Below are 27,616 nucleotides of genomic sequence, written 5' to 3' on the forward strand. Positions count from 1 at the left end.
GCCTTTTTTCTGCATTAAATATGTAGAAAGCTACCTCCATACTTGAGCCTATGAATCTATTAAGAACCTGACAGCCTGCCAGAAAGTGCCTTTACACTTGCCTTTATTTTAGCTTTCGTGACTTTCCTGTAATGAATTGTAGCTTGCTTCAGTCATTAGGAAGATTTTGACAAGGAATCAGCTGGTATTGTCTGTTCTTTGAAGGATTCAATTTATCTTTGATTCAGTGTCTAAGTGGTCAGATAATGTAGAGAGGCTGGCCAAAGAATGTGGCCCGTAACTCTTGGTTTAATTAAATTGCTAGTATGAGTCACTGTTTAATATCTGTATTAGATAAATTCAAAAGCTAACTATTTCCCATGCCACCTTTTGTTCATTTGCCATTCAGCATCCCAGGAAAGGGTTAATTAAAAGCTTCTGTTTGTTGGCTCTGTGACTGAATCACAGTCCTAAATTGACAGATTGAAGCTGTACTTTAGTAAGATTACATTATGCCTCTGTTAGAGCTAGCAACCAATAAAATTGCATAGTGCTAAGTAATGCTAAGCTATTAAGTTAACCATCTCTTAACCTTATTATAGTTTTACATTCTTTGGTTTCTAGACATGTCTGAATGCTCTTGTTCTATTTTATGTTTTTCTTAATTCTTAATTTATATTCTACTTTCTAGCTTATTAATGTAGCCTTGGGAAAATGCATTTCCATTGAAAATTTCACAGCCGTTCTGGGAGACTGTGATGCCAGCAGCAAGGTATGATCAGCTGGGGTTTTACATCTCATGGTAGTCAATAGGTACAATGTTTGACATATTCATTGCTCACTTGAGAAATTTGTTTTCACTCAGTAGAAATGCATAATTAATCTCTAAATTTTGATATAATCACAAAGCTGGTATAAGAGACTTCACTACTAAATGAAAAGCAGTAAGCAAGGAAGGGAAAGTGTGAATACTAAAGTCAATCCACTAGGTCCAGGATAGATCCAGGCCTGCTCTTTTAGCTACAAACTTGTTACCTTATGTAGATACTTTAACATTTGAATAAATGGTAGTAATTATACTGTCTATCTTCAGAGCTGGCATAAGACCAAAATGAATAATCCATAGGAACAATAATTAATACTTAGTGTTCTGCAAATGTTTTCTGTAATAATAGAAACAAAACTGTAAAACAGCCTGTGAAGATAAGATAGTAAGTAAGACAAAGGCATATTTCTAAATGATCATTCTAAGGGAGCTATTTTATTCTCTGACACCATTTTCTTATCCCCTGCCATCTTCCTGCATTTTAAGATTAACAGAAGGCCCAATAACAGAAAATTCTTTAGTAAGACTCCCACAAACTCAGCACAATGGTTAAGAAACAAGTAGGGCCAGAAAAATCAGAACAGGAACTCCTCCTGCAGGGCTGGAGGTGAGGTCTGTGCTATCACACCTCGCTTTCCAACATATGCTCCCTAACAGATCTACAAGCTGTGGGAACAGTTACCTACTTTGGATGCCAAATTGGACTCACAGGAACACTGATTCATGAGCAGAAATCATCCCCCAGTGATTACAGACCACACAGTAGAGAAATTATTGTGCAATGGTAGTCTAGGCTTAGTGAATCTTATTCTTATTTTTGACTTGCAGATCCAACTTATCTTTTCTACCATACCCCATCTCTACCTCTTAATTCAAAGTTACTATGAGAAGAAAAGGCATCTCTATGACTATAAGTTGGCTATGGGTTGTAAACTTGAAGCCAAGGAAACTTTTTCTTAATTAGGGATCATAGGAGACAGAGAGATGTGTCAAAAATTAATTGAAAGACATAACTCTTATTAATAACTTCAACTGTAACTCAACTCCATGATTTGTCTACATTATATGAGATACTAAATAATGCACTTTTTCAAGACTAATCACTGTAGAAACTTTATGCGTTAGTAACCAGTATTTCATCTGAAAACCCAGCTTCCGTTTTTCATTACCATTGAGTCTCTGTACAGAAGGTGAGGAAAGGAGAGTTGAATAATGTAGCCCTTAACTTCTACAAAACCCACCTTTCCTTTTTTTCCTTGTTCATCATTTTTAGCTTCTGAATTTTGTTTGTTCAGTAAAAGGGACAGGAAAATAGGAGAAATTAATTTGGTGTGGGCAGAATTAATAAGGTTTAAAACCAAGTCCAGAACTACAGTATTCAAAGGAATAATTTGCTCAGATTGAAGCATCAAGCTTTATACCTTTTCTTACCTAGTTATTAACTTTTTAAAGAATCGAGATTCCCCTTTTCAAAATACTATCTAGCTTATCTTAGTAGCTAAATTACTTCCTTTTAATATACTATATGTTCATGAATCTCATATTTTAATGTCTACACAAATCACTTGTGGAGTATGTTAATATCAATTAAGACTTAGTAGGGTCATGGTCGACTGAGATTCACCATCTCTGACTAGCACTATCCAATATCTCAACCAGTATTGCTCCAGACATGAGCCTTTGAGGAAGGTAAAGTCCAACACAATGGTTTCAATTTAATATGTCTAGCTCAGAGAGACTAACAGTGCATGTTTTCTTTCATATGTAGAAGCTAGAATACAACTGGACTTGATAACTCACATAGGACTGTAGACATTCATACACAAGCAGATTAAAAGAAGATATTCTTAGGCATATTCTCTGAACATTGAAAGTACTATTTATCAAAACAAATCCCAAGAAACAGAAACATTTTTTAATTGTTGTTGGTGGCAGTGATGGTGTTTGGTTTTGCTTTGAAGGTTTTCTTTTTTGGCTTGGGGGAGGGCACAGAGAGAGTCCCAGAGATGGAGAGAAGATGGGTGAACAAATGCAGTCATGGTACTAAGTATACACCATATGGAAAATGAGCTATACAACTTGTAGGGAAGTATGGGAGGGGATAACTGGGAGAAAATGAAGGAAGGCAACATTGTTCAAAAAGAATTGTACTTATTACCTGACTTATGAAATGGCAACCTCTATGTATAGCACCTTAATAAGAGCAATAAAATGATATTTTAAAATCTCAGGTACATTGCTAATGGTGGATTAAGCAAAAACATTTAAATATATTTTTCCAGCAGTCTATTTTTCCCTGAGCATTTATGTAGTAGTATAAAGAGCAAATTTCCCAATGGCCCATGGCCTTGCCATACCTTGACCAGGCCACATTAGAGTTAATGTTAAAGAACCATTTAAAATGTTTTCAATAACTGAAAAACCTGAATTGGCATTTATTGTAGACATAGTCAACTTTCCCCAACTTCACTTCCTGGAGAATTATTCCAAGGAACTGAGGGGAGGGAGGTGGGTGCTAATATGGCAGTAATCTGATAGTTGTCTATTTGAGCAGCAGAGAAAGATTTTACCCTTTTTTTACATAGTCAAAGCCAACCAGAGTCCAATTGTCTTCATAGTCCAAAACAAGAAAGCATCTTATTTTCCACTTAAAAAATTGATGTTTTGACTGAGCTCCTTGAAGCTGTCCATGGCTTTGTAATATAACTATGATAGTGTAATATGTTCCTATACTTCAAGTACCAGAGTTGACTAAGGTTCAGAACATGTGAAACAACTCTGTATCCAAACATATACTAATTGTACTAATAACTGATATTGGTATACCTAATGTTTATTTTTTTATTGTGATTGTACCTGTTGTAGAGCTTGAAGTCTGGGTCTGGCACTATCTTTGAGCTTTTATGCTCAAGGCTAGCACTCTACCACTAGAGTTATAGCTCCACTTCTGACCTTTTGGTGGTAAACTGGAAATAAGAGTCTTACAGACTTTCCTGCCTGGGCTGGCTTTGAACCATGATCCTCAGGTCTCAGCCTCCAGAATAGCTAGGATTACAGGCGTGCGCCACCAATGCCTAGCTCAACTAATATTTATTAAAGGTTCATTATATGCTATATACTTAATAGTGTTTCTTCTGTCAAATACATATAATTTTTCTCTATCACTTCAAACAGGGCAAATAACACTTTCATATTTTCAGAATGAAAGTGGCAACATCAGGATTTGAACACATAAGCATTCCTATATTTTTACATATGGCTAACAAAAAATAGGTTTGGCAGAGACCCTACCAAGGATTGATGTCTGAAGCAATCTTTCCTTTGTCCATTTCTCCTACAGTATCAACAGTTTAATTACACTTGGTTAAGACTTATTAAGCATGGAGAATGGTGCCTAGCTCCCATCACTGACAAAGGATCCCTAACGCTGCACCCTTGTGAAACCAAAAACAAAGAGTTCAGGTGGCTGCATAAAGCACCATCGTTTTTTCATCCAGAACTGGTAAGCAAAATATTTGTACCCCTTCCTTATCAAAAATTCAACTTTCAATCAAATAGGACATAAAATCTTGTTTGTCAATTTCTTCAGTCAGCAACTTTAAATGTATATGTGACAATAGAGGCAATATTAGAGTTTATCTCAGAGATAAAAGCATTTTTTGTGAATTGTCATCTTTTTTATTTTTAGTGTTCTTTTTTTAATTTATATAACATGGATCATTTTTCTTTTCTTTTCTTTTTTGTGTCATGGGGCTTGAACTCTGGGCCTGGGTGCTGTCCTAAGCTCTTCAGCTCAAGGGTAGCACTCTACCACTTGAGCCACAGCACCACTTCCAGTTTTCTGAGTGGCTTATTGGAGATAAGAATCTCATGGACTTTCCTGCCTGGGCTGACTTTGAACTGCAATCCGCAGATCTCAGCCTTCTGAGTAGCTAGGATTACAGGCATGAACCACCGGTGCCTGGCCAAATGGATAATTTTAAAATTACCAAGTTTTATGATGTTTTTGCTTGTTCCTAAGTCATTTGATTATTCAATCAAGAGCACCAAAAGTAACTGACAGGCTGACGTTGTCTGTTCTGGTACAAGCAAAACCCATAAACGCAGTACAAGGTAAAAGCAAGGAGCCACATGCTTACTAAAAGCTCTGCGCTTTGGAATGAACCTAGTTCTTCATTCTGCCCACTTTTCACACAAGGATTCTTTTCATATCCTCTATGGTTCCAGAAACCTCTATGGTTTCACTGTTGTAAAGGAGCCTGCAGGAGCTGGTTGTGTGCATCTCTCACTGGCTTTGACATCAATAGCCTGAAACCAGACACCAGAGAAATCAGCAGAAACTACTGGATAAGAAGACACTTGTGGAGCTGGGAAGGTGGCTCAGTGGTAGAGCACTTGTCTTGCATGCATGAGGCCCTGGGTTCAATTCCTCAGCACCACATAAGCAAAAAGAAAAAAGCCAGAAGTGGTGCTGTGGCTCAAGTGATAGAACGCTAGCCTAGAGCTGAAGAGCTGAGGGGCAGCGCCCAGGCCCAGAGTTCAAGCTCCATGACTGGACCATTAAAAAAAAGAAGAGACTTGTTCAGAGATTTACCAGAACATGTTCTACTGTATTCATTTCAAAGTGGCAGCCATTCTGCTTAATCGTAAAAGGACTCAGAGTCCTGAGCTTTGTCACAGGATCTTGAGATGGCCGAATTAATCTTAGGACTGACTCAAATTTTCTACCATCTCACCAGCAAGGAACCCCATTTTGGTCAAATTTATAAAGCATTTTAAAACTCTTTTTGTGTGATGGCATGAAGGCTTAACCTTCTGGCCTTTTGTGGTTATATGGAGATATGTTGTCTGCCTGAGCTGTCTCCAAATGTGATTCTCAGATCTCAGCTTCCTGAATAGCTAGGATTGTAAGTGTGAGCCACTTCCACTTGTCTTAGAGCTACTTTTTTATAATTAAGATTACCTTTATCACAAATATGGGTGATGAAGAAGATTTATAGAAAAAAGTATAAAGTAATAAGCTATCAGTCATTCCATAATCATCAAATATTAAGAAATAATAAAGCCCACTGAAATATCTTTAATAACTTTTCTAATGAAGTCAGGATTCTGAGTATTGGGTATGATATGCTGTCAGAAATTATAGTGAGAATAGCATGTATGAAGCCCTGGGTTCAATTCCTCAGTACCCACATACACAGAAAAGACTAGAAGTGGCACTGTGGCTCAAGTGGTAGAGTGCTAGCCTGAGCAAAAGAAGCTCAGAGACAGAGCCCAGGCCCTGAGTTCAAGCCCCAGGACTGGCAAGAAAAAAGAAATAAGACAAAAAAAGAAAAGAAAAGAAATTACAGTGAAGAGCTTATAAACAAAATTCATTCTGCACACATTTTGTAATACGAATGTTCATTTTAACACATGAATATAATTGAGAAATAGTCACTTTTTTTTCTTTACCACCAACAATGAAATAGACTTCATCCACCAAATACATTAAATACTATCTGAAACTTTTAACCTTTAAACAATACATATCTCTAGAAAAAAAATTTCCTAAATAATTAAGTCTTATAGCTTCAAGATGTATAATTATTTAGTTTGAGACAGAAACAAACTTACTACTTTCAAAAATCTGGGTTTATGTCATTAATTTAGTTCAGGAATCCATAACTAAGGAACCAATTGCTTATTTTCTTTGGCGGGGAGATATAGTTTTTAATATTCATCTTGTCAGATTCACTCTGGATTACTCCCAGACCTTTTTTCTCTTTAGATGAGTCACGTGGTTTTTGAAAACTATCATCAGTTGCTATGCTTGGAAGGAAATTTTTCTCAGAAGACTTTGAAAGTATCTACTTGTGACCAAAAGAAGCCATATCAAAAGTGGAAATTTGAAAAATACTATGATGAGTAAAGAAGAACAGATGTTTTTCTCATAAGCCCATTAAATACGGGGAAATGTCAGTCAAGTTGGTAAATGTTTCTTTGTGGTAGTTTAAATTTTCACTTGTAATGGCATTTGAAGAACCAAAAGATAACTCAGGGAAATATCTACACTATTGAATTGAGCTCCTTTTAGCCTCAAGTGGCCTTTGGAATTTCCTACCTCTTGCCCTGTGCAGTAATTCATCCTGCAACCTTACAGGTCACTAGAAATGAAAGCAACTTGGAGAAGCATAATGATACTCATCTCTGTGTTTAAAGATAACCATCTCTGTTGACTCACAATGAGAACCTGGTCCTTTATAGCCTGCTTTCGTCTTCAAATATAAACTTCTTTCTTTCTGTTGACTAAAAGACCTTAAGACAGGGCCTGGAAGTTGGCTCAATGGTAGAGTGGTAGAGTGTTTGCCTCACATGCTAGAGGCCCTGGACTCAATTCCTCACCACATATGCAGAAAAAGCCGAAAGTGGCACTGCAACTCAAGTGGTAGGGTGCTAACCTTGAGCTGAAGAGCTGTGGGACAGCGCCCAGGCCCAGAGTTCAGCCCCCACAACCGACCAAAAAAAAAAAGACCTAAGACAGGTAAGCAAGCTGTTAAAGTCCCATCAGTCTATAGTTATGCTTACCTAACAGTTCCACATGGTATTTACAACTACTGATAAACCTTACCTAATGGCATATTTTTATTTAAATTACAATCTATTTTTTCTCAGTCTGAATCAGTGGAAAATATTTTAAGAAAGACAAGTCTTTAGAATATATCTAGGCATGGACATTCCTTTGGTCGTGTCTTATGCTTTTAAAAGTATAGTTAAGAAATTGTTCCTACTTGTAACTTTCTAGACTTCTATTTTTTAAAAAGGCAAAGAAAGGAAAAGCTGGGTCACATGCAGTATAGTAAATCACAATATACTTCATCACTAAGCACATTTTAATTCAGTGTGGAATTGAAACAAAAAAGCAAAAACAATGCTGGAGAATATTAAGATTTCTTAGACATGAAAAAAATGAAGTGTTACTTTAGATTAAGCACTATTGCTTAATCTGTTGCTTAGCACTAAAAGTGCATGACTTAAGGAGAGACTTGGGGGAAAAAAGTTACCCTAGATTTAGGCAGAAAAGGAAGAGGACCTGAAGGAGGGAAGAAAGAGCAGACCCCCGGTGTGAGCCCAAGAATGACATGGACAAATCTGGGGAAAATATCTGTGATCCAAATATTTAGGTATGTTAGAAGAAAGCTTGGAAATCAGGACACCCTTCATATCCAGTTAGTAAGAAAATTGATGCCTGAAGACAACTTATCTGCCTAAAAATCACAGGCCATGGAGGGGGAGAATCAAAATGACAATTCAGATCTCCAAAGACAGGGCTTTTCTTCTGTTCAGGCCACTGGTCTGAACAAGCCTATTGCTGGGCAATCCTGAGAAAGATGCACAAACCTTTTAGCTGGAGGCAGCATCCCTGGAGGACAGTTATGTTGATTCTTGTTAAGATTAAAGCACACTGTATCTTTTCCTTCACTTGAGATGATGGTAAAACACATAGTTTTAGTTTAAACTTCCTTTGTAACATTCTACTTCCTCTTCCAGCTAATTGCGCAAAAGCAGAGGTATAACTAAGAGTGTGAAAGGGAAGGCATTCCTACACACTGAGAACATACTTAAGAAGTCTTATTCAAATAATGGACAATTGCAGATGAAAGAAGGAAATAGCTAGAAAAATCAGATGATTCTTTCCAAAACATCTAGGAAATAAAACACAAGTTGGTTGCCAAAGGATGACTGAGTTATTAACCAAAATGAACTAGCTGAAAGCCTCGTGTAATTCTCCATGTAACTAGAGATATTGAGGGCTCTCCCCACTCTATTCTGTAGAGTCTCTGTTGTTACTGAAAAAATGTTTTCATAAAAACAAGTTCAGAAAAAGATCAGTGATACATACATCTTTGAATATACAAGCCAAAGAAAATCAAATGTTTTCCTCAAAAGTTTCTACAATCTGTATAATAGATGTTCTCTTTGATATTACCTTGACATATTTATTTGAATCTATAAAACTACATTTGAATCTATACTGCCAATAGAACAAAGGAATGTTTTCTAATATCACACTTTTATGCTTGGTAGAAGTTTTTTTGTTTTTTTGTTTTTTTTGGGGGGGTGGTCCGGTCGTGGGGCCTGAACTCTGGGTCTGGGCGCTATCCCTCAGCTCTACCCCTTGAGCCACAGCGCCACTTCCGGCTTTTTTCTTATGTGGTGCTGAGGAATCAAACCCAGGGCCTCAGGCATGCAAGGCAAGCGCTCTACCACTGAGCCACCTTCCCAGCCCTATGCTTGGTAGAAGCTTTAAAACCATTTTACTATATATTTGTTCAATTATCCTAAGATGTAAAGATCAAATCCTACTTAGTCATGTCTTGCTTTTAATAATAAACCTTTGAAAGGGACACTTGAGGATCCTACCAGCCCTGAATTCTTCAAGAGCAGGCTGTGGTACTAGGGGTTTCATTTTTCTTAGGTTGAATTAAGTTGTCTTTTCTTAAAAAAAGTTGTCTCTTTAACATTGTAATGCATCGTACCCTGATTGATAATATGTTACAGATCAAAATCCATCAAAGCTCTTCTGCAACTTTCAGTTTGCTCCGCTTCTTTCTCTTTCCAATGGTTACCCACAGTTTCTTCCCTACTCTTCAGTGAGAAGACACAGCTGCTGTTGGAGTACAATTCTATTTTATCACCAGTATTATACCAGTTATGCTTGCTGACATTCAATTACTGTCATCACAGGCTGCAAAATAACCATGTGCCCATGATCATGATGTATCATTAGCTTCCTCACACTCATTTGGAAACATTCTCTTAAATATTAAAAACTCCTTGATTCGGTAGTAGGGATTGAACAAAGGTAGTGAGACCAGGATCCCAATTACAGCGTATGGGAATTCAATATTCCTAGTCAATCTTGATTTCTTAGATGGCTCACTATGATTTTCAAGGAGCTCTTATGCAAGAGAATAAGTTTAGGAACACCAGATAGTGCCATCATCTTTGGTATTGTTTGAACATTTATAATTTAAACTTCATATTTGGAAAACAGAAAAATAAACACCTCAGATATAGGCTTGAATACCCTGGGAATAAGGAAATTAAAAGAGGGGAAGAGAAAAGAAAGGAGCTATTCATCATTGAGCAGTTACTGTATACTAGGCTCTCACTGAGGTAAATTTATCAATCTCTCTATTGCATAGATGAGATGAATGACTCTCAATTATACTAACAAGGGATTTGATCAAACCATTAGCAGGAGATAAAACACAATTACCATTCAATCAAATGCCCTCCCATGCTGTTTTAATTCTTAAAAAAAAAAAAAAAAAAAAGAGCAGCCAATGGTAGTGGGCTCAGTTAAAATCTCTCACAAATCATAAAATAAAAAGTGAAGTCAAACCTCTTTGATCTTATGTAGAAGAATCTTCTTGGGTTTTGTGTAGAAAGAAAATAAAAGTAAGACCTTCCTTCCTGTTAAGCAATTAATGTGTAGCCATTAGTGAGATGACTATCAGATGTTTTGTATCTGATGTTTTGAATCAGATGTTTTGTATCCTTCATTTTATGCAAGACCTATTTAATTGCAGTTTTTGAACCAAATATGACAAACCTAAATGAACGTGTACAGCAGTTCTTCTCTATGGTAATATAGCAACACTATTTTCCAACCTTCAGAGATAGCTGACAAATTACTCAATTTGAATAAAGATCAGAAATTTGAATTTTAAAAAGTCTTTTAATTTAAAATAGAAAGCATGACTTTTAACCTTTTCCCATTGTGTAGATCATAATATACTGTATGTACAATTGTTGTTTGAGGTATTTAATGATTGCTACAAACAAAATGCCTTTAAGAGAGAAAAAGAAACACTAACCAAAGACATTGTAAAAAATACTATTTGTTTTGACAAATAGCCATTTCAGGGACTGTTTTGAATAAGCCAATAATATTGTATATCTTCCTCCTCCAAGAGGCTTAACGGATGGTATTTCAGGTGTTGGTGATTCTTGTGTGTAAAAGAATGAAAAAATAACATCATTCAAGCAGATTTAGTATCTCTAATTTCAACATAATAGTTCAACTAATAGTTACCATTTTTATTAAGATCTCCTTAGAAGTTTGCGTGAGTCTTTCATTTGAAAAAATACAAACAAAACACAAGTGAAAATTCTCATTTTCTAGCACATGGGGCAACTTAAGTATATTGAGTTCCTAATAATGATCATTGTTTTCAAATAAGTAACAATAACTTCCTTGAAAACAGAGGTTTTCTATTTTATTGATTAATAAATATTTGCCAATTTAAGATGTTGTTTAAAAAATCTGTGTAAATAAACTTTTATATCACATTCTAAACTTAAAGTTTTTGGTAACATGAATAAAGATTTTAATCTTTACCTGATGATTTGAAAACATCAATTTTATATAAAAATGTCTAAATGTATATGTGAATATAGATACAGGTGTGTTTGTGTATGTATGTGTGTGTATTTGATACTTTAAATAGGGAAGAAATAAAACACAGAGGCTCTATTGCAACAAAAAGGAAATAAGAAATGTCATTAGATATTTTTAACTGTCTTTTACTTACATAGCTGTGTCTTCTTAGGGACTTCTGCACAAAAGTACTTCAAATGGACTTTCATTCTGGGTGTTGTTTGGCAGAGTCATCAAATGAAATTGCTATATTTTTTGTTTGTTCTCAAACAGCCATCCACATTTTGCTAGTCTTATACATATGAGCTATAAGAAAATAAGAGGATGCAAAGAGCAAGAGAGTAATTTCGCTATTACCTTAAAGTATTTGTTAGTGTAAAAACTACAGATTGTAAGGAACTTTGGAGTTGGTATCTCAGCATTGTGTTGATTTGCATTTCTTTTATGGCTAGGGATGTTGAGCATTTCTTCATGTGTCTATTGGCCATCCTTCTTTCCTCTTCAGAGAAGTTTCTCTGTTAATCTTTAGCCCACTTATTTATTGGGCAGTTGTTTCTTTGAGGATTTGTTGTTGGGGGATTTAATTTTTTGTGTTCCAAGTATATTTTAGATATGAGACCATTGTCCATTGTATGGCTAGTGAACATCTTCTCTTAATCCATGGGCTTTCTATTGATCTTGCTAGCTATGACCTTTGCCATGCAGAAGCTCTGCAATTTCATGCAAACCCATTTGTCCAACCTTTCTTTGATTTGTTGTCTATTAAGAAAATTTTGGCCAGTGCCAAGGATACCTAGGGTTCTCCTATTCCTTCCTGTAATGTTTTCAGGGTGTCTGCTTTGACTCCGAGGTCTTTGATCCATTTGGAGCTGATTCTGGTGCAGGGATCTAGCTTTATTTTTCTACAAGTGATTAACAAATTTTACCAGCACTATTTACTGAAGAGGCTGTCTTTCTTCCATTATGTTTTTTTAGCTCCCTTATGGAAGATTAGATAGCTATAGGTCTGTGGGTTCATTTCTGAGTTTTCAATTCTATTCCACTGGCCTGAGGTCTGTTCTCACCCCCAGTTAGAATGGCTATCATCAAGAACTCTAATAACAACAGATGCTGGAGGGGATGTGGACAGAAGGGAACCCTACTGCATTATTGGAGGGAGTATAAACTTGTTCAAACATTTTGGAAAGTAGTATGGAGGTTCTTCAAAAGACTCCACATAGAGCTCCCCTATGACCCAGCAATCCCACTTTGGGGCATTTACTCAAATGATCACAAACAAGACCATACTAAAGCTACCAGCACAACTATGTTTATTGCAGCATTATTTACCATAGTAAGATATAGAACCAACCCAGATGCTAGATGAATGGATCAAGAAAATGTGGTATATATACACAGTGGAATTCTATGCTTCCATCAGAAAGATGACATTGCCCATTTGTTAGGAAATGGAAATACTTGGAAAAAATTATACAAGTGAAGTAAGCCAGGCCCAAAGAAAAATAGGTCCCATGGTTTCCTTTATTTGTAATAACCAGTATATGCCTGAGACAAGCAGAAAAGGTCAGATAAGTTGATGTTAGGTGAAATGAACTCCAAGATAAGGTCTCAAATGTTTTTTTTTTCTTGCTATTGTTTCTAATATATTTATAAGATGGTTTCTTTGTTGCTTTGTATGTCCCTCCCCCACGGTATAATCCCTGCTTTCACTGTATTTGATGTTGGTATAATTTGTGGAGGGGAAGGGAAAAAACAAATTGTTTAAATAGGGATACAGGTGGGCCCATTGCAACAATGAAATGTACAAGTGGTTATGTCGAAAAACGAACTTTGCAACTTTGGGTGAGGAGGAGGAATATGGGGGAGGGGCGGGGCGGGGCTGGGAGGGAGACGGGAGATGGGAAGGGATGGTAAGGGAAACAAAGGAGGAGGCAAAAATGCTTGATAAGAAATATACTCATTACCTTGCCCATGTAATTGTAATTCCTCTGTACAGTATTTTCACAATAAAAAGAACTTATTAATATAAAATAGAACTTTGGAGTTACTTGAACAGTTTTTAATTTTATTATTGGGTAGTTGTACAAAGAGGTTGCAATTGCGTAAGTAAGGTTATGAATGCAATGTATCCTATTCAGTGTCTTCCTTCTCACTATTCTCTCCCATTACTTCCTTTTTATCCCTACCCTCAAGTTATGTAGTTTAATTATTATATAATGTACATTGAATACAATGACTGCATTTACTTATCCTTTCTTCCTCCATTCTACTTGAACATGTTTAAATACCCTTTTTTATTGCACCTGACCTACTGAAATTATTATAATCAAAAACATTACTTTTAAATCTATGGACATTCAATTTGTTTTCTAACTTCATTTCCAAAATTCTCCTACACTGACAATTTGTAACTAGGTGTTATTAATTTATTCTGAACTTTATCATCTATGTGGGTGATTTCTTGCCTATTGCTGCCCTTCCATTATGGTTTTGTTGATGGTTTGTGTTCTTTATGAGCTGAGTTACGTTTTTGGTCTTCATATTTATGTTGTGATGTGGTGAGGTCTGATGTTTTAATATTGGCAAATATAACTTTCGACATTACATTTAATAACTTTCTTGTTTTTATAGTGTAATGAAAGTTCAGGCTTGAAAGAGGTAGTTGCCTTTCTCATATGGCCAAATATATTTCTTCTTTATAATACTCTGATGTTCCATCTCTTTGCATAATTTTCTATTATTATTTATTTTAAATGTTTTCTCTATCAGTTTAAAAAACTTCAAAGGTCTGTTCTCCACTTGAAAAAACGCCAAAAGAACTACCCCATGTAAATATGCAGAAACAATTAGTATAAAAGTGTCAGCATAGTTAAAATGAATTACCTTGATTACTGCAGGGATAAATATATTTTTTACATTGTTGGCATTAACATGAATCTCAATACCTCATTTTCTTATAAAGTAGTAGAATCTTAGCACAGATAGTATATATCTTCATACAAGAAATTGCTTTAAAAAAGAAATTGCTTTTGGAATTTCATATACAATTATTTAAGACCTTTTTGAAATAAAGAATGCAAATGAATTGAAGGTGCTGTCTTGATTTTTGAAGTCATCTGGTAATGGTCTTAGTAACTGCTGATGTAGACATATTCTTACTAAATTTAATAATTTTATAATTTTTATAAGGTAGATGAAGAAACAAAGTTTAGAAAGCAGAAACAAAAGATGCATACTTCTATTGACAGCATATATACATAGCAGATCTTTTATTTAAATTGGATAGAGAGAGATTCTGGAAAATACTGTGTCTAGAAATTGTATAATTACCTGAAAGGAAAACTTTGTTACACAGAAATAATGCTGTCATTAATTCCTGTTCATCTGACAGCAAAAGAAAAATCAAGTCATGTAAGGCATATCACCCAATAAATCAATTCTCCTTCCTAAAAAGTACCAGAGTTCTTACCATCCCTGAACTTTGAATCACAAAAACTTAAGTAAACTTTCATGTGTTGTTACCAAATTTTCTATCTACATCATGTCCCACATGCATTTCAAACATGTTAAATATGTAATCTGAACTAGACCTTTGTCTCTACCCACCTACAAGGAGTCAAATAGCCAGGCATCTCCATCATGTTACTCAAGCTGTTTAACTGTGTGTCCCTAGTGAAAAAAAATAAAAAGACAACTAGGCCAATATACACAGATGCCAGAGAATATGGTCAGTGTTCTTTTGCAACTACATAACCTCCTTCTTGAACATAAAGCTTTCACTAACTGAGCATACCCTAAAATAGTCTTTGTTGACAATATGTTTCATAGTCAGTTAATTGGATAGTGAGTGCACATAGCTAAAAAGACAAGCATTGTGATCTATGGAAGCCACATAAGAGAAATTTCTTTTGCTATATTACATAGCCATAGAAAATCCAACCTACTCATATCCCATTGGAGTTCAACTCCTCTGTTGGAATAACTCAAATGTACAGGTTTTCTTGATGACAAATTAATGATATAATCTTGTTTTATGATGCTCACAATACCAAGCTTTAAAGTTAAGTAGAACATTATAGGTATCCTCATTGTCTCAGGAAAGAAAACTAGGTTGCCTTAATAGAAAGATTTAGAGGATCTAAGTAAACAGAAAATTGTCCTAGTATATCAATCTCCTACCTAATGTTATCAACAAGTGCCTGATTTTGAGGAGCTCAGGTCTGGGTGGAGCTGAGGACCAAACGTGAGCATAAAACTAACAAAATACCTGATTTCCCTCACTTTCTTTTGAAAACTGATATTGTCTCTGATGAAATCTTCAGATCTTATAGTTTAAGGATAACAGAACTTTTCCTATGGTCAGTTGTAAATTAATTGAAGGAATAAAAGGAGCACTCCAACTCTAAATCCAAATTTGAGCCCTGTGAACACTACATAATGGTATATAGTACTGTGCAAAATGTATTATGTGACCAGGAAGGATTAAACAAGTTGCCATGAGAATATGTGGGATTTGTTACACATAAATAAGCAATAATCTAAGAAGGAGTAACCCCAGCTTTTTCACTAAGTGGAAAAGAAATAGAGGGTTGAATAGAACAATGAAGACTGTATTACATTCAGACAATAAGGAATTGTCTTTTTATTTGTAGAGCTCAGGGTATTTTGATCTGTGGTAACAGAAAGTTCAGAGTAATATATATGGAAACATAATTTTTAAATGGGGAACATTTATCTAAGAATATAAATACAGACTCTTTTCATAAATATTCAATACATTATTTGACACATTGGTTTGAGTGAAGCTCCATAAATATAATTTAAAGCTTCCTGATTTGGGCTGAGGTCCAGTAAATTATATATTCTCAACAACTATCAGTGCTACCTCTCAAAATATATCCTCACAACCTACTTTAAAAATATTTTAAGATAATTATTTCCATCTTCGTAGTAACTAGTACATTTATGACTAGCATTATCTCGGATTTCTAAGGAAATAAAATCATCATTCTGAGGTACTGTTAATAAAAGGAAGTGCAGTAATTGAGAGAGGCATTGCTTTAAAATGTGCTAAAACTGTCATTTTTTAATTTTCAATGGCTTTAACTAGTCCACACAGATTTTGTTTTCAGTCACAAAGATAAAACTATCCAATATGACTCTCTAGTCAATATTGCTCACTAATCGTCACTAATATAACCCTTCACTGTACCAACTTCACAATGGTTTTCATTCAGCATGAAAGCATAAAGCCAACATTTAGCAAACAGAATTCTCTGGATTAGCAATTACTCAGCCTCTGTAGTGAGAAAATTCAGTGAATGGTGACACCTAGGAAGGAGATCTAGGGCATTAATAGATGTCAAAGGGAAACTTTGAATATTTTTTGGAGCCTAGAGCAGCCACAATGATTAGGAAAAGTTTATTTCTAGAATCTGTAAGAACCATGCTTAAAAGAAGGAAATGTTTAATACCAGGCCTATAACCTCAGTGTACAGAAAGACACCAAAGGAAATACAAGTCATTTCTAATAGACTCCCTGTATGTGATGCTTACCTACCAGAATTGCTACATTTAAAGCCAAATCATATCAGAGTTCCCACTGGTGCTGACACATTCATGTTTAAGTTATAGTGCTATATTAATCGTTTTTAAAAGCAAATGCCCAAATGCATCTAAAGCTTTTCCATGTAAGCAGGTTCCCAGAATGAGTTTTGTCTAAGGTTATTTTCACCTTTGTCTACAGAGAAAGCAAGCTCATGCATCTTTCCATAATAGATCATGATTCATCTGAGAACAATTGAATTCGCTCTTGCTCTGGGAGCTATGAGATTTTTCTCAGCTCCAGTGAGTTTATAAATGCATCATAGACTCAAATTCATCAATTCTTTGTTTGGTGTTCCCTTTCCTGATTTTGCGATAGGATATTGTGTTGTATCTAGAGTAAGCATTTCTGGAGATATCTCCCTTCTTTCCTAGCATGGGCTGCTCATCAGGTGTGGCAGGTTGGGAACTGGGGCTGCTCAGTGGGGAGTCCTCACTGGTGTCACCTTCCTCCTTGATTTGAGAGCCTTCTTCATGTTCTTTCTTAAATTCTATTACTCGAACCTCATCTTCATCATTGCAGTCTTCCTCCTCTTCCTCATCATGAGTTTCTTCATTCCAAACCTCTTGCTCCTCAAAGTGTTTAGATTGCAATATGTCAACTTGGTTAGGTTTCCGAAATCCCAGCCATTCGACTTCTGTTGCCTGAGGAGGTTTATTTTCCTGATCCTCATCTATCTCTTCAAGGGGTTGTTCAGCAATGCTTTCCCTCAGTCGGATTATTTCCTGGGTACTGCTACTGAGAGGAATCTTCTCCCATTGTTGCCCTGTAGAAAAATCAGTTGATAGTTGAGCTGTGCTGAAGTTCCAAAGTTATGAAGCTCATTGGTGTTATTCTCTTACATTGTAACAATCATTTTCCAACTTGTGTTTTATGGTATGTGAGTCGATCTTATTAGTTCCTTCTAAAGGATCAAATATGCTCACAGTCAAATGAGTCTGGAAATAAGTTGTATAGTATAATTAAATAATCAACTTCAAAAATTATCTAAGATTTTAAAATACTAATGAATATTGTAAATTATCAGGAAAGACCTTGGCTCAACCTCATGGACCATGGGCCTCTACTGTTGTGAACTATTACATATAGTAAGGTTAATATTCCCTGACACACTTACAAATCTTGTCACCTGTCATAACTGTGTATGTGAATATATATATATATATATACATATATATATATGTATATATATATATGTATATATATATATATATATATATATAATGTCTTGGCCTACCTCCTTTAAAACAGACATCTCTCAAGTAAAATTAGAGCAATACCTCAGGGTGAAAGTCTTTCTTCTGACTGTTCATGTCTGGTCACATTCAGATAACAAACTGGGCATTTAACATTGTGTTTCTAAGAGTGCTCATAAAGTAATCAGATATAGAGGTAAGAGCAGAGAACTAGAGATAGTAAGAACTTGCGTGCTTGCAACTAAGGGACCAAGTCCACCAAAGCATGCATGAAACAGTCTAACATCTGGCACTGGTTTCTAGAGAGTCCAGGTTTAGAAGTCATGTTGGGGTCCTAACCATGTAACACCCACTGCTTTCGATATATCTTGCGTGATAACTCTTTAGCCACAAGTCATTTGGATATCATGTTCATAGTGACTTTTGGAAGGTTTATCTCCTGCAATCATCACTTTTGAAACAGCTATATCATATAAAACTGCTATACTGAGCTGCTTACTCTGAATGAATTATAAAAACAGAGGTTGTTGTCTGAGCTATCACGCTAAAGAGGCTAAAGTTTCTTACAGCCTATGATATGCATGACTGATTCATGCTGTCTGGGTTGGGTGACTTGCCAGACCAGGGTTCGCCATTCCCTCTCAACACTGCAAATCTATATAAACAACATGAAAGACAATGGTTGTCTCTGTCTTTCGCCCTTGCAAGTTTTCATCCTCCCTGAAAAATGTGCCTAAACACACTTTCATGCAAAGTTTTTAGTTATAGTTTCATTTTCTGTTGCTTATTTTTAAACCTAGGAATCAAAATTTAAAAGTAGAGCAATAGAAATAAAGATGAATTATCACACCACAAGTTTATGTATGTTGCTATAAGTTTGCTGGTATCTAGTCAATATTCTTTTTACAGACATCTACATTAGAATGTTTTCTATATGAAAGCTTTGTTTGGTTTTGTTTTTTTCCACAAGAATCAAAGGAACTGATTTTTTGTTCATATTCATGACTCAGGCATAGGATTGTCATGAATGAAATTACTCCTTGCATTTAAATTATAGTTTTTCCTCAATATTTTTAGCATCTTTATACTTTTCAATCCAGGGACATTCTCTGAGGATTTTTTAGCTGTTTGTCATTGTGAAAATAAAAGAGACCAAAATCTGTGCCTCTATCAGAAAGGAAAAGCACATGCTACATCAAACACAAAAGGATTAAAGCAAGGAAAAATTCACTGGTGAGACCATCTGGTCCAAAAAGAGGTTGTTTCAGTCTCCATTTGATCAAAATAGAAGATTCTAGAAAACTGATGTTTACAGTGAGCTTCCTGATCAGAAATTTGAAAGGGGCTCTAAATAGAATGTTGTAATTCCCCCCACCTCTTAGAAAAATTGTTACCTTGGAAGCAGAAAAATTAAAACAAATAAGTTATTTAGTTTATTTTGTGTGGTTTTAAGTATTATAGATTATTTCTAGCTCTTGCTTGTGGTCCTTTCCTTTAAGTGTCAGCAGACAGTCTCAGAGTTAGCTAAGCAAAAAGAGAAACTCAGGAAGCTGGGTTTAACATCTGATATTTTACGTGACGTTCTAATTTTCAACCAGTAGTTTCTTCTATGATTTGCTTGTTAAGATCCTAAATTAAACTTGCTAGTCTAACAAACAGACTTCAATTTTGAGATAAGCCATTTAAAGCTGCAGCAGAGAGAAAGAATGATTAATTAATAGATTTTATGTAACACTTATTTGGAAACTGCTTAAATGTAAGTGTCTTCTTAGAAGAACTGTCTAAAGGATCTTGTATCTCTTAGTCTACTGGCTTTATTTAAAACTTAATATAGAACTTCACTGTTCTTTTTATTCTTCTATTGACTTTAAGAATACAATTAAAGCAATCTTCATCACTGAGAGCTTGCTTTAACAAGAAGCAGTTAAACGTCTTATATGACAAGCCTGGAACTTTTCTATAAAATAAATCAATTTATAAAATTATATTGTGTATCAAAAGTAAATTTTTAGGATAAACATTTTTCAAGGTGCTTGACACAGATTTGGAGACATAAATTTTCCACTGAAAAGTTGACTTAATGGACTAACTTTCAAGAGAGAGGTATTACATTGGTAGGCCAATCTGGGCAATTTTAGTCTTAGGCTATCTCTGGACTGCTCATTAAGGTAGAAACAAGAGAAATTTAATACTCACTTATCTACCTCTAGCAGTCTGGAGATTCTGAAGTCATTGCCCAGATTGCTTTTCATGCACACTCATCCAGCATCTTATGCAAAATTACAACTTTGCATAATACCCAGTCAAACAATTTCTGTCTAGAGAATGCTAGCTCCTGCTACCTTCTCTTAATGTCATTTCCTCGGCACTTGTTTCTTGGAGAGAAAGATCAGTGATGGCCTTATGAACAACGAAGAGGTTCTCCTCTGGATTTTCTGAGAAAGAAAATATAAGTATTATATTATAACATTTAAAATAAATATAGTTCAAAGGCTCACATGTTATCAATATAGAGTTTAGGCAGATTTCTCATTTCATTATGAATTCTTTTGATGCTCCAGATTCCTCTTTAACTCATTTCATGTATTTAATGGTCAACCCCTCTATTCATATCTCTCCTTTAACATTTGTAGATGTAGAGGTGTAAATTCAGACATATATAGCAGATACTCAAATTCTGAATTTTCTTTGCTCAAGTTTTATGGAGCCTCCCATATAATGATGAATAACAGTAGTTAACATTTAACCAACCTATAGAACTTTTTGCAACAAATGTACAAGTAAGTTGCAATTATTTTTTCCATATTTTAGTGATGAAAATCTCAAGGAGATGAAATTGTTTAGGATCAAAGAGCTCCCAAGTAGCTAATTCTGGCTTTTTCAGACACAAAGATTTAGTCCTTGTCATTTGCAGTTCTAGTCTGATAAGGGGCTATATTTCTTGGGTACCCAGATTATTCCTATTAAAATAGTTTACAAAAAGAATAATAACCCTATGTGAGTTTATAAATCAAACCAAGAAAATTGAGGAGAAAAGGAAATACTTTACCTTTTACAATCTTCTCATCAATGGACCAGCTAGCCGACGTGTTCCCTGGTGATTTTCCACTTTGTTCCTGATCTGCTTCTGTGGGTAAATCTTCAGGATTGGAATCCTCCCTGTAGTATGTAGTATGGGTCTTATCCACTTCAGTCATTTTCTCATTGATTTTACTGGTGGTTTGTTGACCATGTTCAGGGGTTCTATTCCCATGACCCTTTGCCTCCCTCAAGGTCCCTGAAACATCTGTCATGATGTTCACTGACAGGAGTCCAATTTGAAGACAGTGTCCAGGAAACTGAGTTAGCAGATCCCTGATAAGATGCCTTCTCTGGTCTTGGAGTCCAATCGTTCCACTTCCTATTCTAAAAACACAAATTATCTTCCTTGGTACATAACAAGAACCCTCTACCAAAGTGTCCAGACAATGCTTAGAATAAATGCAATAGGATTTGTCAGAATTGCCAACAGCCCACAAGGAAGAATCCAGCCAATCAACACCTCCTTTACTGCTTAGCAGTTCCCTTGCAGAATTAATGGCACCCTTTGATTTACATAAACAAACAATCTGAAGCAATCAGGCTTTTGTGTGGGCATGTGGAGGGGGCACTTTCAGCTTGTCAGTCCCCCTCTGGGAACAGAGATTTTTGTCCCTTTCCATAATGGCCCATTGTAATTTTCCTTGTAACAGGAGCCACAATTGTTCCACAGCTTTAATCCGGAGAGAATGACCACCTTGAGGCATATTAGTTCTGTGTAACCAGCTTAACATTTCCAAACAGATTTTGTTCAAGTAAAACCTCTGCTATTTAGTAAGGGACAATGGCACCGTTTCTTATTTATTAAAGAATAGAAACAGCTTATCAAAGACCTGTAAACAGGACAACTTGATTGTAAATGGTTCTGGCAGCAGATTCCTTGACGTGCTTTCCAGAGGTTGAGAAGGGACATAAGAACAAACCAATTATTCTGCTGATTTGTTAATACCAAAATTTTACAATTTTAGAATAATGTGTTTCAGCTATAGATTCTTACTTCCCAGATTACTTGTGTCAACTAAATGGTAACTCGGCATTTAAAACCCGACTATAAGTTTATCCATGTTCTGCCTTGCTGTCATTAGAATGATTTTTCTACATTCTATTCTGATATCAAATGATGTAGTCTGCTCTTAGAGAAATGATGATTATTAAAACATGTTAGTGACCCCTTTTCTTTTTTCCACAATTTTATTAACATATATGAGTTGTAGAAAGAGGGGGAAAGGGAATCCATTTTGGCATTTCCATAAATGCATACAGCATATCTTCATCAAACTTACCCCTCTATCACTCTCCATTAGCCCCTCCCCACTTCTAAGGCAATTTCAATAGGTTTTATTATTCTGTTTCTATATGTATGTATATATATATATATATATTCCTCCTTATTCACCTTCTGCATTGTTCACCCTTCCCCTTCTTGCTGATACCTCATAATCCCAAGAAATCCTGTTATACTCGACTCCCTTTTCTTTCTTCCTTTCTCTTTCTTGCTTTCTTTCCTTTCTTCCTTTCTCTATTCTCGCTTCCTTTCTCTCTTTCTCGTTTTCTTTTCTTTCTTTCTCGCTTTTCTTTCTTTTTTCCTTCCTTCCTTCCTTCCTTCCTTCCTTCCTTCCTTCCTTCCTTCCTTCCTTTCCTTCCTTCCTTCCTTCCTTCCTTCCTTCCTTCCTTCCTTCCTTTCTTTCTTTCTTTCTTTCTTTCTTTCTTTCTTTCTTTCTTTCTTTCTTTCTTTCTTTCTTTTTTTCTTTCCTTCTGCCTTTCTGCTTTTCTGCCTTTCTGCTTTTCTGCCTTTCTTTCTGCCTTTCTTGGGGTTAGGTTACTGTCCCTGGGCTTCTTTGTGTTCAAAGAAAGCACTCTACCATTTGAGCGACTGAGCAACTACTTCAAGCTTTTCTGAATAGTTTATTGGAGACAAGAATCCATGAACTTTTTCTGGATTGGAAAGGTGATGCTCAGATCCTCATCTTTTTAAGTGGCTAGGATTATAGGCATGAGCCACCAGTGCCTGGCTTCCCATTTTCTTTTTTAAATAAATTATTACTTCTTATACGTGTGTGGATTTTACAAAGTACAAATGATTCCAGAGGGTTGGTCTTGATGTTCCTCAAGGTGAAGCCCTTGGCCTGAGCAGCTATTTCAAGTTCTTGGTTCCTAGACATAAGTATCGTTTTTCTCATGACATTTTCCCCCACCTACACAATGAGGACACAATCTCCTGATGCAGGAGATATTTTTTCCCTTCAAATTAAACAAGTAATTGCACAATTGTCTATTTGACATCTCTTCCATCACCTAGAACTTAAGTTTCATCTGAGCAGGGGTCATTTTAACCTACTTACCTGGTTCCTAGCATATAGTCCCTGCCTTGAGTTAAATAGACTATTTTAAAGTTTTAAATATATATATGTATATATATATATATATATATATATATGAATGCTGAGTAAATTTTACTCCCCCCCCCAACAAGAAAAGAATACATTTAAGATCTTTAATTAGGAAAGAGAGAACAGAAGTTGAAGACAAATTGTAAATCTGTCACCCTTAATATGGAGCTCCAGCTGAGCCCTCAAGCCCATGGCTCTTCCTGTCCAAGGAAGATGTCTCTAGTAGGTTTTGGAATTTCTTCCCTACTCACCAAAACTTTGACTTCTCTACACAACAAGTCCACTGTTATTTGAGTGTGTGAATTCTTGTTTTTAATTAATTAATTTATTTATTTATTTTTGGTGATAGTAAGGTGTTGAACTCAAGTTCTCATGTTTGCTAGACAGGCACTCTAGAACTTGAGCCACACAGCCCTTTTGTGTTCTTAATGTCTTTCTTTCTTTCTTTCTTTCTTTCTTTCCTTCTTTCTTTCTCTCTTCCTCTCTCTTTCTCTCATTCCTTCTTTTATTCCTTTATAAGATAGGATCTCAAGATTTTTCCCAGGCCTGGCCTTAGATAATGGTCCTCCTCAGCTCTGCTTTTCAAGTTGATGGAATTACAAGCTTGCATCCCTGAGCCTGGTTGGTTTTAATTTCTTTAATAAACACCCAGACAATACTATTCAAACTGTTTCACAAATACTAACAAAACTAATCCTCATAATAGTCCTGTGGCAAAGGTGTTTTGTTAGTGTTAGTGTTATACTCATCTTGGTCCTCAGCTCCACCCAGACCTGGGCCCCCCCCCCCCCATACAGCTGGCCCCTCCCTCTCTCTGCCCAGACCCACCTGAACTCCCATCTACCTCACTTCCTATCCCTCAGACCCTCCTGCTACTTGGATGGTGATGGAGGCCATGTGCTCCCTTTTGTGGGAAATATGGCTCCTCTGATACACCTGATAATAATCTTTCTCCTGTGCCTGGCTGCCTCCGCATGGTCCCCTGGGATGGATGTGTCTGATCCTCTTTCATTGGTGGGCCATACAGGGATAGGCTCCCCCAGGGATTTGTTCCCCCCCTCCACTTTGGAAGGGGGTTCGACCAGCTACCCTGGGTCCTATCCTGAGATCCTACACTCCAGTCACCAGAGGGCCAAGGTAACTTTCTCCTGACCGAGTGCTCTACCAGCCCATCCAACACGGCTAATTAAGTTCCACTCCAGGGTAAGTGACCAGTTTATCTGAGGTACAGGTTTCCAATTCTGATATCTCAGTTGAAAGGCCACCAGAGGTTGGTGGGCTAACCGAGCCCCCCATCCAAGCAAAATCTTGGCCAAGTGCCTGGACCTAGCCACAAGGGGCCTACCATGGCCCAAGGACGCCCCCCTCCCCATGGACAAACTTGATAACATTCCCCACCGGTGGGGCCACACTCTTTTTAGGAGCCAACCCACACTGTAGAGGATGCTCTACTGTAGGAGCCTGGCTTCAGGTCACTTCCCATGGAAAGGACACTAAATTCCTTTACATTAAAGCCACCTGGGCCTTGGAGGGCTGCTGAGCCCCCTTCAGAGTCAAATTTGGCCCCAAATTTAAAACTGCACTTCTGTGAGCACTCTAGCAGGCAAAAGTCGCTCGGTCTCTCTCTCCCCCTCCCCTTAAACTCTGTGGTAACCTCTCCCTTCTTCCAACTAAAGGTATTCACAAGTATGCCTTGGTTTAAGCCCTGGAAGAATGTAGCTAGCAATAGCTTGTTTAAACTCCTTGAGATAAAAGAATGGATGAGTTTAAGTTTAAACTCAACTGCTCCTCCACCCCTCCCTCCCAAAAAAGGTCAAGTTTGGATATTACCAAAAGTGTATTAAATTCTGTTAAATCCTCTCTCTAGCATTGAGCATGTGGTGGATCCACCATCTTGGCATTGTGGTAATTCAGCTGATGTTTTGCAACTCAACTTGATTCTGTGACACCCCCCCTTCCACCCCCTTTCCCGCCCAACCTGACCTGTGGTGCCATTATATTAGGCCACATGTCTGTTCATGTCTGTCTCCTGTGTACTAAGTTTTTGTTGTTGGCAAAGTTTTGTATTTTAAACTGACGATGTGGTTCCATCATAATTAGGAAAAGTAATGCTGCTAAAATTTCAAAACTTTAAAACGGCGATTTTAACATCTAAGCATGCGCTATAATCTGTACACAAACATGTCTGTATGTATCTGTCTATATGTAAGTGGTTATAGTTTCAAGTTACCAAGTATTCTGCATACTAAAAGATCTTTGTCAATGAAAGGTGTGATTTCATCTAAATTGTTTTAAAACTTTGTGACCTGACTATAAGCCAAAGGGGGGAAAAACAGTTTTAAAGGCCTGAGGAAAGGAGTAAAAAAAAATGGTTTCCTTTGCAAAGTAAATGACATTGGTAATTAAATTGGCTGTGATTTATGTCATTTCTATGTCCATCTATGCTGAGTTAAATATTGTACCTCTGACCGTGGCTAGTAAAGTAAGGCTAAGGTTTTAATTCTCTGTTTCCCTCCCTGTGTGCCAATCAACTCTCTTTAAGATCAATGGACCAGAGTGAAACCAGTGACACCAGCCCGCAAAAGCCAGTGTAAACCAGGACTTTAACCAATATATATAGAATTTTACAGGTAACCAACGGGAGGTGCGACAGTCCATACACACTGGGCGATGCCACAGCCTTTTCCAGACCTTGCTGGCCTTGCTCCATCACACATGACCAAAAGCCTGCTGATTTAGGATAAAGCACAAGCCACTTCAGATGTTCGGTTCTGTACATGTTAATCCCCACAAGTTAGACCATAAGGGGTGTATGAGCAAAGGATATAAGTTGACTTCTATACTATTTAACAATTGGATTTATGTCATTTAAAAAAAGAGATGCTACAGTGCTAGTACATGTAAAAAACTGCTAAATTCCTAAAGGTAACTCAGACTACAGAAAAATGTCACTCTTTCTATTCATCTGTTAAAAAGCTTGTGGAGATGAGATTATGTCCCTATTGAGATCTGTCTAAAGGCCTACACAGGTGGCATTGTTGGGGCCATGAGAAACCAGGTTCCTCCCCCAGCCACAAAAATGCTTTGATAAACCAAGGTGTTAAACAGGTTATGCTGCTGTAGGCCAAAAAAGGCCTGTACATTTGTTAAAGGTTAAATGTTATATATAAGCCACTTTAAACAGGCTGTGCAGAGGCAGTGGGTGGTACTTAGCGTGACAATCAGTCCCAGGTTAAAAACATCTACTGGGTTTTATTAAAAAAACTCTGACCAATAGTTGTTAATCAATTGTTAACAAGTTATAGGTAACCTGTGAAGGGTTAAAGTTTTGAGGCAGTGACCACTTGTTGCTTGTTTCTAGCAGAGCAATACGTGGTGGTAATCCAAACACCTGGTTGGTTGTGTGCCTTTATAACCCCTGCAAATCTTTAGCTTGGGGCTCTCCTCCTAGGCTCCACTGTGTTGGAGTGTTGGACGAGGCCCGAGCTGCAGCTCGTTTAAATAAAACCTTAAAACAGCTGTAGAGTCTGACTCTCCGTGATCTTCTTGGTGGGGGTCCTGCGACCTAGGCATAACACCTGTATCTCATTGATCTCCTTGTTGCTTTAATTGGAAATAAAAGGGCTTGTGTAACAAAGACTCCTTTTGCCACAGTTCAAAGCCATCCCGGGCACAAAACAATCCCTCTAAAACTCCATCTCCAGGCTGGAGGCAGGGCTCCAGACTCACCTCTGTTTCCAGCAGAAGGTTGAAAGTGGCATTATGACTCTTAAGTGGTAGAGCACTCACCTCAAGCAGAAGTGCTCAGGGACAGTGCCCAGGCCCTGAACCCAAACCGTAAATGCCAACTAGGACAAGCTATCCTAGCAATGGATGCTGAGACACCCGCCAGGACAAAGTCAGTCCTGACAATGGAAAACCATGGAAAGGAGTAAGAGGAGATGACATCCTAAATGGAGTCACTTTATGCTCATCCTTTCAAAATTAATCAGAGCCGGGAGACCAAGAGAAATAGTTGCTTGCCCACCTAATGTCCATACCTGTCTACCTTCTAACTGGACAAAAAGTTAACAATCTTGCCTTTGTTGCCTGCTATTTGTATTTATAGTAGCTTCT

The 27,616-nt window shown here is 36.8% G+C and overlaps 2 protein-coding genes across 3 annotated transcripts in view; one reads left to right on the forward strand and one right to left on the reverse strand.

The window, feature by feature from the left end:
* Galnt5 (polypeptide N-acetylgalactosaminyltransferase 5) overlaps positions 1 to 6,884 on the forward strand; it is a 41,678-nt gene extending 34,794 nt beyond the window's left edge. The window contains exons 8-10 of the mRNA XM_042683523.1: positions 671 to 751; positions 4,146 to 4,307; positions 6,576 to 6,884. Of these exons, the coding sequence (XP_042539457.1) occupies positions 671 to 751; positions 4,146 to 4,307; positions 6,576 to 6,716 (384 nt within the window). The 3' untranslated portion in view covers positions 6,717 to 6,884. The remainder of the gene's footprint in view (positions 1 to 670; positions 752 to 4,145; positions 4,308 to 6,575) is intronic.
* An 8,998-nt stretch (positions 6,885 to 15,882) lies between these two features.
* Ermn (ermin) lies at positions 15,883 to 21,337 on the reverse strand. Of its 2 annotated transcripts, none has more exons than XM_042683540.1 (3): positions 21,082 to 21,337; positions 20,375 to 20,407; positions 15,883 to 17,602 (listed from the first exon to the last, which is right to left on the reverse strand). In XM_042683540.1, the coding sequence occupies exons 1-3, from the start codon at positions 21,323 to 21,325 to the stop codon at positions 17,085 to 17,087; spliced, it is 795 nt and encodes a 264-aa protein (XP_042539474.1). In that variant the 5' UTR covers positions 21,326 to 21,337; the 3' UTR covers positions 15,883 to 17,084. The 2 variants fall into 2 exon arrangements, with proteins under 2 accessions (XP_042539474.1, XP_042539473.1); XM_042683539.1 differs by having other exon boundaries at positions 20,375 to 20,467.
* Positions 21,338 to 27,616: the final 6,279 nt, after the last annotated feature.

The sequence above is a fragment of the Dipodomys spectabilis genome, unplaced genomic scaffold (genome assembly GCF_019054845.1).
Source record: "Dipodomys spectabilis isolate Male_0828 unplaced genomic scaffold, ASM1905484v1 ptg000081l, whole genome shotgun sequence".
Taxonomy (NCBI): Eukaryota; Metazoa; Chordata; class Mammalia; order Rodentia; family Heteromyidae; genus Dipodomys; species Dipodomys spectabilis.